We start from the raw sequence: 13,695 nt of genomic DNA, 5'->3' as shown, positions 1-13,695 counted from the left end.
TAAACAATGAATAAGAACTGATTGGAGGGATCTCTGCCATCAAGCAGAGGGGCTTAGTGAGCAATGGTAAGAAAGAAAGCTGAGTGTGTGGCTCACAGGCCAACTGACCTCACAGCCCATCCACTCCCCACTTAACGTGATTCAAAGAGCGCCTGCTCTTCTCTCCCCTCGAGCTATGCTGCCCATCCCTGTGGCTGAGCCACTTTCTTCCCTACCTTTGAGACTATAACCCTTTGGCTCTTCCCCTCCATTTCACTCCAATTAAGTCTATTCTTTGCCAAACTATAAAAATATCTTACACTGTGTACCACTTTCAACAACTTCTAAGCTATTTTTACCTGGATGTCCCTGAATGACTGACGGAGGGAGGGCTTATGTATCTGTCATTTTCAAATGAGCAAAATGGAATGCAATGGGAAAAAACATACTAGAACTATTCCCAGCAATACGGACAAATCTCACACATGCAATATTTCGGTAAGGAGGCCAGACACAATAGGGTGCCCACTATACGATTCCATTAGTGCAAAAGTACAAAAACAGGTGAAACTAATTCTGGGTGTTAGCTGTCGGGTCACCCTTTGGAGCCAGTGAGACTGAAGGAGCAGAAGTAGGCTTCTGGGCGCTTGCCGTGTCCTGTCTCTTCGACTGGCCACAGTTACTTAGGTGTGTTTGGCATGGGAAAATTCACTGAGCTCTGCACACGTGGGCTTTTAATCTATGTATCTTTTGCTTCCAAAGTTTCTTTCTTTTTAAAATTAGCAGCAGTAATACAATGGCACTGAATGATGAGTCATGTCGCCGATCAACAGCCTGCACAGGAGACAAGCCAGGAAAGTGGCCTGTGATGCATGCCAGGCCACCCCACAAAGGGTCAACACTTGGATCCCAAGCTCCCCAACCACGGACTGCACCTCCTCAAGCACAAGGCTGCTAGAACCGATGGCCTGTGACCAGTGACAGCACCCCCGCCTCCCAGCAAAGGGCAACATTTGAGAAGGCAGTTATGTTTGTCGAAGAATGTAAATTTCTTTGTTAAATGACGAATTAAACTTTTAATTTAACCCTTATAAGCAACATAGAAAAGTCAATTTAGACAATTAGTGAACAAAAAACCGGAGGCACCAGCAATTACAGAACAAACCGGATCTGAGATGGGAACCTTTCTATTTCTCAATAGGGCAAGAGTAGGCAGGCATGGTTAGTGTAAAGGCTACTTGAACAACAACTATATTCCAATCAAGTCTTGACAGCTTGGGGCGGTAATTACACATCCACCATGCTAATATTTTCTGAGGAACTCCCATAAGCCTGGCTAATTTACCGTCTTCACTAGTACTGTGCATAGTTTGCCTCTGCTCAGGCCCTTCTCCACCAGACAGGCACTGACCTTGACCCTAACTTGGCCCATTCTGTGGTTCTTCCAGGCCCAGTGGAAACCCTATGTGCCTGCTACTTACTCATATTTATGGCTTCAGTTCTGACTCCACTCACGTACTCAGTAAAAGTTGAGTTAGCATCTGTTACCTCCACTGAAGCACTGCACCGGCGACATGGCAGTGAACCGTCTGGGCGCTCTCATCTTGTTGCACTATTACCATCATTGACTCCTTGAGGTCAGGCCCTACCAGGCTTCGGAGCAATTTGGGCACACATTGGGAGGCCGGCTGGGTGCCGCATAGCAGCAGCCCGACAACGGTGGCCCCAGCACAGGCGGACCACCGAAGCAGGCAGATGGCAGGAGCGGACTTTGGCATCAAAGGAACTCATCCCAGCTGCACCAGTCACACCCCCTCCAGTGGGAGTGATAGGGCTTCTAGCTCAGCTTCTAGCTGCCCCTTTACCTCTCCACACTCCTCTCATCCTCTTTTCACTGTCTACAACACTCTCGGCCTATTAGGAAGGCAGATGTCTGATCACGCCACCCACTCTTAGGGGAACTAATTAAAAACGACAAGATGATTACCCCAGGTAAATCCCAAGGAATGGTTTCCTAATTGTGCAGTTTCATCGACTGCACCAACAGGATGAAGAAAGGATTATTTTTTGAGACTGGGCCCTAAAATCACATATCATGTAGCCCACTGTGGGTCAAGGGCAGGACCCTGAACAGCGTGGGCTGTGGACTACAATGCCAAGCTCCAATCCAGCACTGTTTTCCATTTTCAAGAGGGAAAAGCCATTTCCTCCAAAGGAAGAATTGAGCATCAGAAAGGATGGTTTGTTCACATGGACAGTATTTCACTTCAGAATGCTGCTTCCACTCTGGAGATGGCTGAGCAACCCCAGTAAACGGAATACTCAAATCTGGCCAGGGGTGAAACTTCAGGCAGGCATGACAGTTTCCACATAGATATTCCACGTCACAGAATGTTTAGTACACCCGTCATAACAATGAAAGGGTAAATCCACTTAGCCAAATGCCCAGGCGCCATCAGGAGCCTGAGCCAGCTCCTGTGAATGTCCTCACACTTAGCAGAAATCTCACAGGGACCTGGGAGAAACAATCTCTGCATGTGCACCAGAATCAAAGATTCATGGACTTTGGGGGTTAGAAGGGATCTCAAAGATCATTTAATCCCAAAGCTCCAACGTTTCAGGTGATAAAACCAACACCTAGAAAGTGACACGCTAAGCCAAGCTCATGCCTCAGACCAGAACCCAAGACCCCTGGCTCCCTTCCCTCCTACTGACCTTAGAAAAGGCAACAAGAATAAGGCGTAAGAAGCCCAAGAGGTTTTTTGCCCTCCTTTTTCTTCTCAAGAAACCTATTTACCAATCCAAACAAAAGGACGATCAAGAAAACGTACTTACAGCCGAGTTAAAACCGGTTAATGAGAGCTGGACCTGGTGTCTTTTGGACGCCCTGTCAATGCTTAATGGCAAAACCCTGAGCTTCAATTCCACTGCGAGAGGCAAGGCTGCGCTCCAACTTCTCAGAGAAACAAAAGCTGTGTTGTTGCACAATTTCTACTTGGCACCTAAACCTGAGTGACCGCACATTTAAAATAACATTCGATTCCACACATCTGATTTGAGGCTAGGTAAAGAGCTGACTGGAGAGAGAGAAGCAGGCATTGGTACACGGGGGGGAACCAGCAGAAAGACGGCACCCGTGGTTAGGGCTCCGTGTGTTTCTAAGTTGGCCGGCGTTGAGAGCAGCACCTGGCAGGGAGGAGGGTGTATTTACTCTCGCTGAGCCATGCTCTGGGATTGCAAAGAATGCCATCAGCAGAGATTTATGATCCCTGGAGGCAGGCATTCTAATGGGTGCTGATGACCCACTGTGGGGTAATCTGCTCCCTGCTCGCCAGTGTTCCTCTGGGGAGGGGTTCCCCTCCTTTCATTGTGAACTAGAAAGGTGGGGCAGCTGGGATTTAGGCTTGGGCACATCCTTGTGATTTAAAGGAAAAAAAAAAAAGAAAAGGACTAAGAGGCATAAAACTTAGAGCAAAATTTAGCCTCGATGGTGCCTGTTTCAAGCATTTAGGGAATTAAACATTCATTTGTTTCGCTATTCGACAGGATTCTTAACCATTCCTTAACTCAGCAAGTCTATTCGATATGTAGTACAGTGTGCTACAGTGAAATGGCCTTCACCATTTTCCTATTAGGAAATTCAAAACAAAGTTCATTGTCCCCGGCAAAGCCTGCCACCTGATGGGAATCGCAACACCAAGCGCATTTCAGCAAGCTGCGGAGCAAGAGGGTCATTTCTGTTCCTTGTGCACAGCTATCGATTCCCGGGGTGCTCGCGGGGAAGGAGGCTTCATCTTCTCCATGTCACAACAGCCTGCATCCCCCCTCTGGTGTTTCTGCACAGGCCTATTTTTAAGGCCATCACAAGAGCTCATCTGCTGCAGGCAGTTACAAAGAGGGGTTGCCACTGTGAGGAGAATCTGAAAAGAAAATGAGACCTTAACGGAGACAGGTCGGGATTTAAAACTGAGGAGAAGGCAGAAAAGAAAGGTATCCCAGAATTTGTATAGAATAGCTCCTTGCCTTTGTCTCCCCCTTGGTCCATCTAAATCTAGTCTGTTTTTTTGATGATCGGAAAATGGCCAAGTTTAATTGAAATAAGTTAGTTACACAGCAACCGACAATGATTGTCACTACGTCTCAATTCTATTGCCGTCTTTCCAGCCCTGCCTCCCCCGAGACTGGCACACAAGCACTGTAAACACAACCATGTATTTCTTCCCAGCCTGGTGAGCTGGCTTAGTCTCTCCATGCTAACGATGTACACTGCATGCCATGGGCGAGAGCAGGCTTGAGTGGAAAGAGCAGGGGATCTGGGTCTGAATTCCGGTCTACCACTTAGTGGCTGAATCACCCCAAGAAAGTTACTTAACCTCCTTGTGCGTCACCGTCCTGACCGTAAAAACAGGGATGGCAAGCACAGGGTGGTGGGTTGTGTGGACTGAATGAGTGATATACACAAAGCACGGAACAGGCTTTGGGTAAACTAAATATCGGAAAACATAAGCTTTATTCATTTCTAATACCACGAACCATGACAGTAATTAAAGGGAGCTGCCAGCAGGATCCTGGGGGCACCTGGGCACTGGCCTTATTTATTCATCTTCAATTTATCTTATTATTGTCTTTAAATAAGCGGGTTTTAACTGCCCCGTGGCTCTTGCCTGCCTGCTTCCAGCTGCTGCTGGGCTGCACAATCTCTCCTTGGCTTCTGCTTTGCTCAGCCTGTTGACTAATTTCTCCACAAGATTAAATTGGCTTTGTGTAGTGCAAGGGAAATGAGGTGTGTAGTAACATATCCTCTGGAGACAACAGGGGGAAAAGCCCCATCCCTCCAGGACTTGCCCGGCAACAAAGCAGATCATCCCACCTCCACGAGAGTGAAAATCCTTCAGTCAAGTGTGAACCCTCCAATGGCCTTCCCTTCGGCATTGCCTGGTTTGCACAGAACTGATAGCTTGCCTTCCATGACCACCTCCTTTGGAGGTTCTTTGCCAGGGGTCTGCTGTTCAGGCTGTGGCTGTCTTCCCACCAGGTCAGCTGCTTGGTGTCTGCTGGGTGTCCCACGCACGGCAGACCGGGTTTGCGGTCTGATCACCCAGCTACAAATACTACAGCCCAGCGATTGCGATTCCCTCCTCACAGGGTACCCTTGCCCTGCTTCCCCTCAACCTGTCCACGGCCATGAACACAAAGACGAACTTGTTATCAACATGGAATGCTCTATTTTAAGAAGCTCATGCTCCACTGAAAACATTTAAACAACTATAAATAGAATAGATATCACAGGACAGAATAAATTGACCTTTTTAAAAAGATTTTCCCAAAAATTTCCCATTCCATTCTCCCTCCACCTTCTCTCTTGGTCCAGAGATATTTAACACCCATGGCAGGGCCCTCTACCATCCCCTCAAAACCGCCCTCCCCCACTAAGCACATAGTTTACCCCTCCCCACCCACTATGCAGAAGGTTAGTAGAGACCAAGGCTGTTGGTTTTTCCTGATAAATATCTCCATCACTAATGAACCGCTCCTCAGTGACTTAAATCATGAGACTGAATTAGAAGTTGAACTCCACTAGAAGCAAGTATTAGAGAGCAGAGCTTCAATCCCCTACCTCGTTCCCCTCTGCAACAGGTGTCACGGGGATTCCTAAGGCCTCAGCTCAGCGACCTACCTTGATGGTCTTCACCAGGTTGGCAGTGCTGTTGGCGACTTCCTTGGCTGACTGGACAAAATGCCTCTTGGCCACAGGGTTGCCCGTCTTGGATGAGGCGATGCGGCAGGCGTTGCACAAGGCTGAGGTGTGCTTGGCGACAATCGTGGCGGCTGACAGAACCTATAAAGCACGGACTGGGTTGGGGGCACCCCACGCTTCAGTGCAGAGGGGTCCAGTTCACTGGAGTCCACCCTGGTCCCGAGCCCTGGATTCCCCTTCAACTCACATGTCTAGGGCTCGTGGAAATAAAACCCATGTCTCTAGCTCTGCCGCCCCTGAAGTCACTCCAAGAAAGGGGAGGGCGGGAATTATTAAGGCAGAGAGACTAAACAAAGAAAAGGAAAGGCAGGGCTGATGTGGGAGTGGGCTGGGCTCCAGGCAGTCTCAGAGGAGATGCTGTCAGCTGTCCTTTGTGACCCCCCAGCCAGAAGGGACACGGCCCAGGGTCTAGGCCAGCGCTGCCCAACAGAAACAGAGTGCGAGCCACATATCTAATTTTAAAATTTCTAGTAGCTACATGAAAATAAGTACAGAAACAAGGGAAATTATTGTAAATAATATATTTTATTGAGCTTGATATATCCAAAACATTTCATTTCACCATGTAATCAATTTAAGAATACTAAGCTTTCACAATCCCTTATCCTACTGAGTCTTTGAAATTGGTCAGTATTTTACACTTACAGCCCATCACAGTTTGGACCAGTTACATTTCAAGTGTTTAACAGTCACATGCAGCTGTATGTCACCCCCAGGTGGGCTATAGGCACCTTATTAAGGGGTGTGGCTCAGGGATCTCCCAGCCCCCGCTGCGTTTCTGAATCTGCCTGATCCACTTTGCTGAGGCTGGTAACACCCCCTTGGCCTTAACTGGACAGGTAAGGAATCTCAGGTGCACTGACACCTGCCTTAGGTCTGGGTGGTCCCCCAGGTATCCTTTACTTGGGTCCTTCTCCTGCCTCAAGAACGCTGGTCCCAGAGTCAGCAGTAGATGTGCCCATCACAGCTTGCCTCTGCTAGCCCATATAGGCCATTCTTGTTCTTTTTAGCACATACTGCTGGAATTATTGAACACGACCCATGTCACTTGGGTATTAGAAGTATCAAGGAACGTCACACATACTGTCTAGTTCTCAAATGTCTCTGTGGCTCCTTTTGTGCTATGGATTCTGACCCAGCTTTGGGGTCTGGGTCAGCACCACCACCTCTGGGAAGTGAGCCCTGAGAGCCCCTCAGAGAATTCATCACACCTTCCTCTGTGCCTCCCTTGCCTTGTCATCATACCCCGATCACTCCATCTTCCAAACTTTAACCCACAGTAAGAGTTAAGGGGGCAGGGGGTAGAGAGTCGGGTCTCACTCATGGTGACCCTTAGTGCCGAGCACAGAGGAAGCCCTAAACGTTATGTCCCCTGAACTGAACAAATGGAACCGTGAGCCTCCTGATGAATCTCGCTGTGATTACGCCACTGTGACTGCCTTCCGGCACTCCATTCCAGAGCACCTGCCTGTTCCACCCTCACCACATTTTGCAACATCCCCCTAAGTCATGATCTGCCTGGCTTTGCAAGTTCTGAAAGAATGGTCATCTTTATTCTCGCAGCCTCCCACCACCCACCTCCAAGAGCTCAAGGACATGCAGATCTCACATCCCTGCCCCAAAGTTACCTGTGACGGGCTGCTGCCGGGGTCCACCAGGTTCTGGCATGCCATCTGGATAGCCTGGTTTGCCCTGGCAAACTGGATGGGGTCCACAAGGCCCTGATGGCCGGCCTGGCTGTTCGGATCAGAGATGCCAACAAGGTATGCAGCCTGGAAGGGAGGAGGTAAATCACAGCTCAGGCTCGCTGTACTCCTAGATACGCCTGTGGGGGAGTGTGGTCCCACAGTATACATACAACAGTCATTCTCAGGTGCTCCCAGTGCAAGGTGGTCAGACTCATCTCATCAGTAAGAGTTTAGGCATGGACAAGCTGACACTCGCTTGGGCCGGGGACATGCCAGCAGGAGTTTGCTACAGGCTTTTGGGAACTGTCTCCTTGTTCTTAAGAAAGCCTCAAGAAGCTCTTCCATGGGGCATGACCAAGGATGGATGCAGCCCTGAGTGCTCTGGCAGCCACCTTATGACCATGAGGGGGACCAGCCTCAGCATGGAGCTCACTCTTTGGCTGGCAGATGGCAGAGGGGGAAAAAAGTGGGTGTAGACTGATGGTGTGGAGCTACTGGGTAGGCCAACCCTGGAGCCTGCCCTACATGAGGATTTCTCATCTTGTAGCCTAATGTATCCTTCTTGTTTAGGCCAGTATTTGAAGCAGTAAGTAAGGATGAATAAAATGGTTCAGGGGAAAAAAAGGCAATATTCGGTCTCCAAGAGGACAAGAGGCTACAAGAGAAGGTCTTCTCTTCAAACCCTTTGGAGGTGTTAGCCAAATAACAGGGAGAAAATGAATCTGTGAGGGAAAATTCTAACCTTAACTCATTTCCCCTGAGATATGAGGGGCCAAATAAGGGAAGGTGATTTCACCCCCTGAACTAGGGATGTTTTTCTTTGGCTCAATAAAATCTTCTAGGCTCAAGGCAATTGTCAAATGATAAATCCTTCAAGGTAAATGCTGACATTCTTGGAAATTCAGTTACATGAGCCCAGCAATTACTGGAAATACACAGCACAGTTGAAGACGAGCCAGGAACATGCCTGATCATGACTCTGTGTGATGGCATCCAATTTTTTCTCCTTCTGATTCTAAAAAGAGCATGACTAAGACTTTTGCAACTCTAAAGCCTCAGAGGGAATTTGAATTGTGTCATACCTATTTTTTTCCCCCCAAACAACTTATCTGTAACAATGACCTTAAAAAAAAAAGAAAAAAAGACGGGCCTCTGAACCCTTAGGCTGGGTCTGCAGGGTTCAGTGTTCTCTCCAGGCTGCTCTGCTCCAGGGGTAACGGGCTGATGTTTTGCCTAAATGCTTAGCCAGCAAGAGCCACCACCTTCTCCATGGTTTCCGTGGTGATGGGTGGAGATGGAGCTGAAGCTGAAGCCCCCGCGTGCCTCCCACAGGGACCCGGCACAGGACAGGGCTGGAAGGCCTGCGTCGTGGGGCACGGGCACCCGTGCCTTACCTGGGCTGCAGCCTCCGTCAGCCCACAGAGAGCCTTGGACGCAATCCCCACACACTCCCCAAAAGCAGGGAGGTCCCCGGTCTTGGCATTCTGCGAAATCCCTGCCATCGACTCGCCCAGAACCTGCAAAACAAACCACCAGCGATATTCTGACCAACATTCCTTCAGACCATGGGGTAAAGGGGCTACCCTTCCAACTTGAATGTTCAAGGCCACTTAATTTACAATATTTGCCATTATTTTACTTTATTTGCAATAAGAAGAGATTTAAGATAATGATATCATTTCTGTTCCACAAAGAGAAATAAATAAATTCTGAAGCTTTCACCCAAAAGTTATCTATATCTCAAGGAGGTACAGTTACTATACACAGATCAATAAACTAAAATCTATACAGGGCAGCCCATGGGTGAATGGTCTAAACTGAGAACTGTTAGTTCCCAGAATATAAAATCAGACATATCTACCGAGCTGTAGGTGAAGACCATACCCAGAAAGCAGAAGACACACTCTTCCCGATATTATTCACTTATTGATAGTCTTTAATTAATTAATTAATTTTGGGGGGCTGCACTGGGTCTTCATTGCTGTGCGCGGGCTTTCTCTAGTTGCAACGAGCGAGGGCTACTCTTTGTCACAGTGTGCATGCTTCTCATTGCAGTGGCTTCTCTTGTTGTGAAGCACGGGCTCTTGATGCTCAGGCTTCAGTAGCCGTGGCACGTGGGCTCAGTAGTTGTGGCTCGTGGGCTCTAGAGCGCAGGCTCAGTAGTTGTGGTGCACAGGCTTAGTTGCTCCCGTGGCATGTGGGATCTTCCCGGACCAGGGCTCGAACCCGTGTCCCCTGCACTGGCAGGCGGATTCTTAACCACTGCACCACCAGGGAAGTCCCTATCAGAGGTCTTTAAAATAACAGCTAAACGGGATTTCAGTACTCAGAATCTAACCCAGAGAGGTCAAGCACCATGCACAAGGTCAGACAGAAGGTCACACAGGCAGAGGCAAGGCGCCTGCCCCATATCTGGTGTTGTGTCTTCATGGGCCTCCTCATGCCCCAGGAAGGCAGGTCCTACTTTCCAGGGTCACAGATCTTAGAACTGAAGGATGTTCAACAGAAATCTTTAGGGAGACTATCACATCCAAGTCTAGAACCCAAGACAGAGCTCTTTGTTTGTCAAGAAGCCATCTTGGATAGGGAAAGAAAGAAATTCCATTCATCTCACTTGCATTTCATTTTATCCTGATTTTGAGGCATTCTCAAAAAACACTGGTGCAATTACCATAGATCAGTGTTTCCTGACCTTTTAAAATATTATTATTATTGCTCTGATAAGAAGTCTTTTTAGACCACCCCCCTCCAACTGCCACCCACATTAAATTAAATACTAAGAAATAAGATCTTGTTGAGCAGGGTTAAGATTTGGAGAAGGGAGGACACAAACCTTTGTATAATCTTAGATACTTTCACCACCCGCACCCCCCAAAAAACCCCCACAATTTTTCACTCCCCTTGAGAATGCAAGGCATGGATAGATGGTGAAAAGAACACACGGGAGGATCTCATATAAGCCAAGGCCATTGAAGGGCTTTCCCCACCAGTGCAGTTCCAGTTGAAGGAAATACATGCTCTGACTCACAGTAAGACCCATCCCTCGTAGGGTCTGAGCAGTGGTTCTCATAGAGTGGGCCCTGGACCACATGGCAGGACCTGGGAACTTGTCAGAAATGCACAATCTCCCCCACCTTGGGATCTACTGAATCAGAAACTCAGAGGTGTGACCTAGCAAGGTGTGTTCAACAAGACCCCCAGGTGATTCTGATGCACAGCCAGGTTTGAGAAGCACCTGGGCAAAGGGCGGCATAACAGGGCTTTAGGACACGGGCAACCATGCAGAGGGGCCACGGGCCAGTGCACACAAAGCATGTCTTGATTCTTCCCCACAATGAGGAGGGATGCTAACAGCACAGCCAGGCTTACCTTGGAGTTTTCCATTACACTCTCGATGCAGTCAAAGTAAGAGAGGTCACTAACAGGTTCATTGGGATTGTCCAACATCCCCTTGACAGTCTACAGAAGGAGAACACAACTTAAGAGCAAGCCTTATAGAACAAGGGAAACTCAACATAAAATACCAACTATCAACTTCTCCTCCATACACAGGATTCTGGTCATTATCCAGATTCTTGAGAGGAATTTAGATCACAGTGTCTATGACTTCAGATTTCCTGCGGGCAACACCACGCTGATTGGGGTGGGTGTGTCTTGGTTAGCTCTGACAGAGAGGAGAATCTCTTGTTTTCAAATGTGAAGGAGAAGCATGGTATCCACAGAACGGGGACATTTTTTTCTTAAAGAATCTGAAAGTTAGTGGGAGGCAATATATATTCATGGTCAATGAGTATAATTTCTCTGCTGGATAACTCCAAGGAGTTTAAATATCAAGGACAGGTTCATTCATTTCTTCTTGATTAGTAGGGACCTCAGTTTTCAATTCTGGGACCTTTCAATGGGTAGGCATGAAAGAAGGTAACCCCCCCAAAACCACCCACTGGAATGGTTCATTTGTTTTTAACTTTAAAAGTATAGAAAATGTTGAATCTTGTTTAGGTCTCCATCAAGGAACAGGGCATGGGGCTTGCTTTTTCTGCCTTTGTCTCCAGTCTGCTGAAAACCGTTGCTAGCTTTCATGTTGCAATAACCTTTGATCATCGTTTATGAGGGACTTTTCCACGGGAGGAAAGTCAGGGGACATAGCCATCCATCTTCCTCCCTGTTGAGTGAGAAGATACAGTGGGACCTAGCAGACTTTGGGGCACAGCCAACAAAAAGACAAGGCCATGTGAGTTGCTAAGGGTTGGGGGGAAGTAATGGTGAAACTGCTGAGTTAATCAGCAAAGATCTGAGGGGAAGAGGGCGGCACAAAGGTGTTCATTTCATTGAAGAAACTCCTCCCACTCCTTGGATGATCAAAACTGCCTTAGTAACAGCAACACTGAAATAGCCATAATTTTGGCAACCAAGGATACCATTAAGGCACAGAGGATGTGCATCTGGGCCAACAGACCTCATTTAGATCAACAGTCCCCGTATCATTTATATTTGCAAATGTGAACAGACCAGGATAGGGCAGTGACTCACCCAAGGAAGGAAACATTCTCCACTGTTTTCAGAATGCTTCAGCCCCCTGCCTATTCTCACTTTCAGTTGTGCCGATGGCCTCTTGCCATCGGCGGACTGGGCCTCAATCAGACCCTTCAGAAGCTGCAATCAACCCCCCACCCCTAACAGCTCTGGCATGGTGGGTATCCCTGTTCAGAAAACTAAAGGTACACTCGGTACAACCAACCCATATCTACTGAGATAACCATTTGCCTGTTTCAACATAAGCTGAATTGGTTAGGACTGCTTTACAGACAAGTAGGCACACTGATTTTATTCTTGCCCATGTATACTCTGTGGGCATAAATGAATTTTCCATTAAAAATAAACCCTAAGTATGAATATAAACTGATAAGCCCTACACTGTGTCTGGGCCACTAGGAGCTCCACGGCCACCTTGACTGTATAGTAATAAGTGTTACTCCTGGGTTTTCTCTAATGAGCCCCCTACATGTTACAAAATACGATGTATGGGAAAATCATTTTTACTCATAAAGCACATCTATTCCAGCTTCTCCCAAATGCCCCAGAATAATCACTCCCAAACTTTTTAGGTAGAAATTGCTTATCTTCAGCCTACACTCAATACCATAGGCCTCTTCCTGTATGAAATAAAGAATCCTTTAACAAAGCAACTCTTAAGTGGAAACAGGGATGATAACCTCACCAAATCTAATTTTTCTTTAATTCCTTCCCACTTGGATTGGAACTTTGGCTCCAATAGTTTCCCAGGAAAGATCAAAGGTAAGAATAGAGAAGAACCTGACCCGGAGGGAAAGGACAGACACACAGACACTCTGAAATCCTCAGCAGCCTTTCCAGGGACTCACCTCAAGCTCCCGCAGGGCGTTATCACATTCCTTCTGGCCAGGAGCTTGCTGGGTGCACAGACTGATGAGCTGATTGATGCTCTCCGTCACAGCTCTGCGACGACAGATACGGAAAGAGTGTTTTTTGTTTTGTTTTGTAAAGATCAACAGTAATTTCCCCAACAGTGTTTTGTAGGTTCGCTAGGAATACAATTACTTCACTATAAAGGCTGTGGTCCCTGTGACAGCTCTGCCACAAGGCTCTAAACCAGCAGCCCCCGACCTTTCTGGCACCAGGGACCGGTTTCCTGGAAGACAATTTTTCCACCGGCTGGGGGGGGGGGGGGGGGGGGGGGTGGTGGGGGCAATAAGGGGAGCAGGGGGGGGGGGGGGTCAGCGGTAACGCGCGAGCCATGGGGGAGCGGCAGATGAAGCTTCCCTTGTTTTCCCGCCGCTCACCTCCTGCTGTGCGGCCCGGTTCCTTAACCAGTCCTCCGCCTGGGGGTTGGGCCCCCTGCTCTAAACAACCCAAAATCAACCACAGCCAGGGAAGAGAGAATGAGAATCCCTACCTTGCTTCTCATTATTCATTGATTTACCCTTAAAAGTATCAATACTAATAGTTCTCTTAAGAAAATGTGGCTATCTTTAATATATTCACAAGAAGGAATTCACAATGAAGTTGCAAATGGCAAACAGCTCATAGTAGTACTGTTTTCAGAATCCTCCCATAGCAGCCCATAGGAATGGGATGATCCGAGCTAGGCTATTTTGGACAGCCTTTGTATAGTTTGGACTATTTTGTATATTTTAAAAGTCACACTGTAAACTGTGCCTTATGATTTTAAAACCTCTTCTTACCATTCATTTCTACGTGACTGACCAGTTCCTAGAAGCTATACCAACATTA

At 47.7% G+C, this 13,695-nt stretch overlaps 1 protein-coding gene across 4 annotated transcripts in view; it reads right to left on the bottom strand.

Annotated features, from left to right (window-relative positions):
- TLN2 (talin 2) overlaps positions 1-13,695 on the bottom strand; it is a 443,808-nt gene that overhangs the window by 82,346 nt on the left and 347,767 nt on the right. For all 4 annotated transcript variants that reach the window (XM_029237651.1, XM_029237653.1, XM_029237652.1 and 1 more), the window contains 5 exons: positions 12,807-12,900; positions 10,795-10,884; positions 8,820-8,942; positions 7,366-7,509; positions 5,657-5,818 (listed from right to left, as the gene is read on the bottom strand). In XM_029237651.1, coding sequence (XP_029093484.1) covers positions 5,657-5,818; positions 7,366-7,509; positions 8,820-8,942; positions 10,795-10,884; positions 12,807-12,900 — 613 coding nt within the window. The remainder of the gene's footprint in view (positions 1-5,656; positions 5,819-7,365; positions 7,510-8,819; positions 8,943-10,794; positions 10,885-12,806; positions 12,901-13,695) is intronic.

Source organism: Monodon monoceros, unplaced genomic scaffold (genome assembly GCF_005190385.1).
Source record: "Monodon monoceros isolate NGI ecotype Baffin Bay Population unplaced genomic scaffold, NGI_Narwhal_1 Super_Scaffold_21, whole genome shotgun sequence".
In the NCBI taxonomy this organism is placed as follows: domain Eukaryota; kingdom Metazoa; phylum Chordata; class Mammalia; order Artiodactyla; family Monodontidae; genus Monodon; species Monodon monoceros.
Note: the sequence above shows the minus strand (reverse complement) of the source record. Positions and strands in the feature narration are given on the sequence as shown.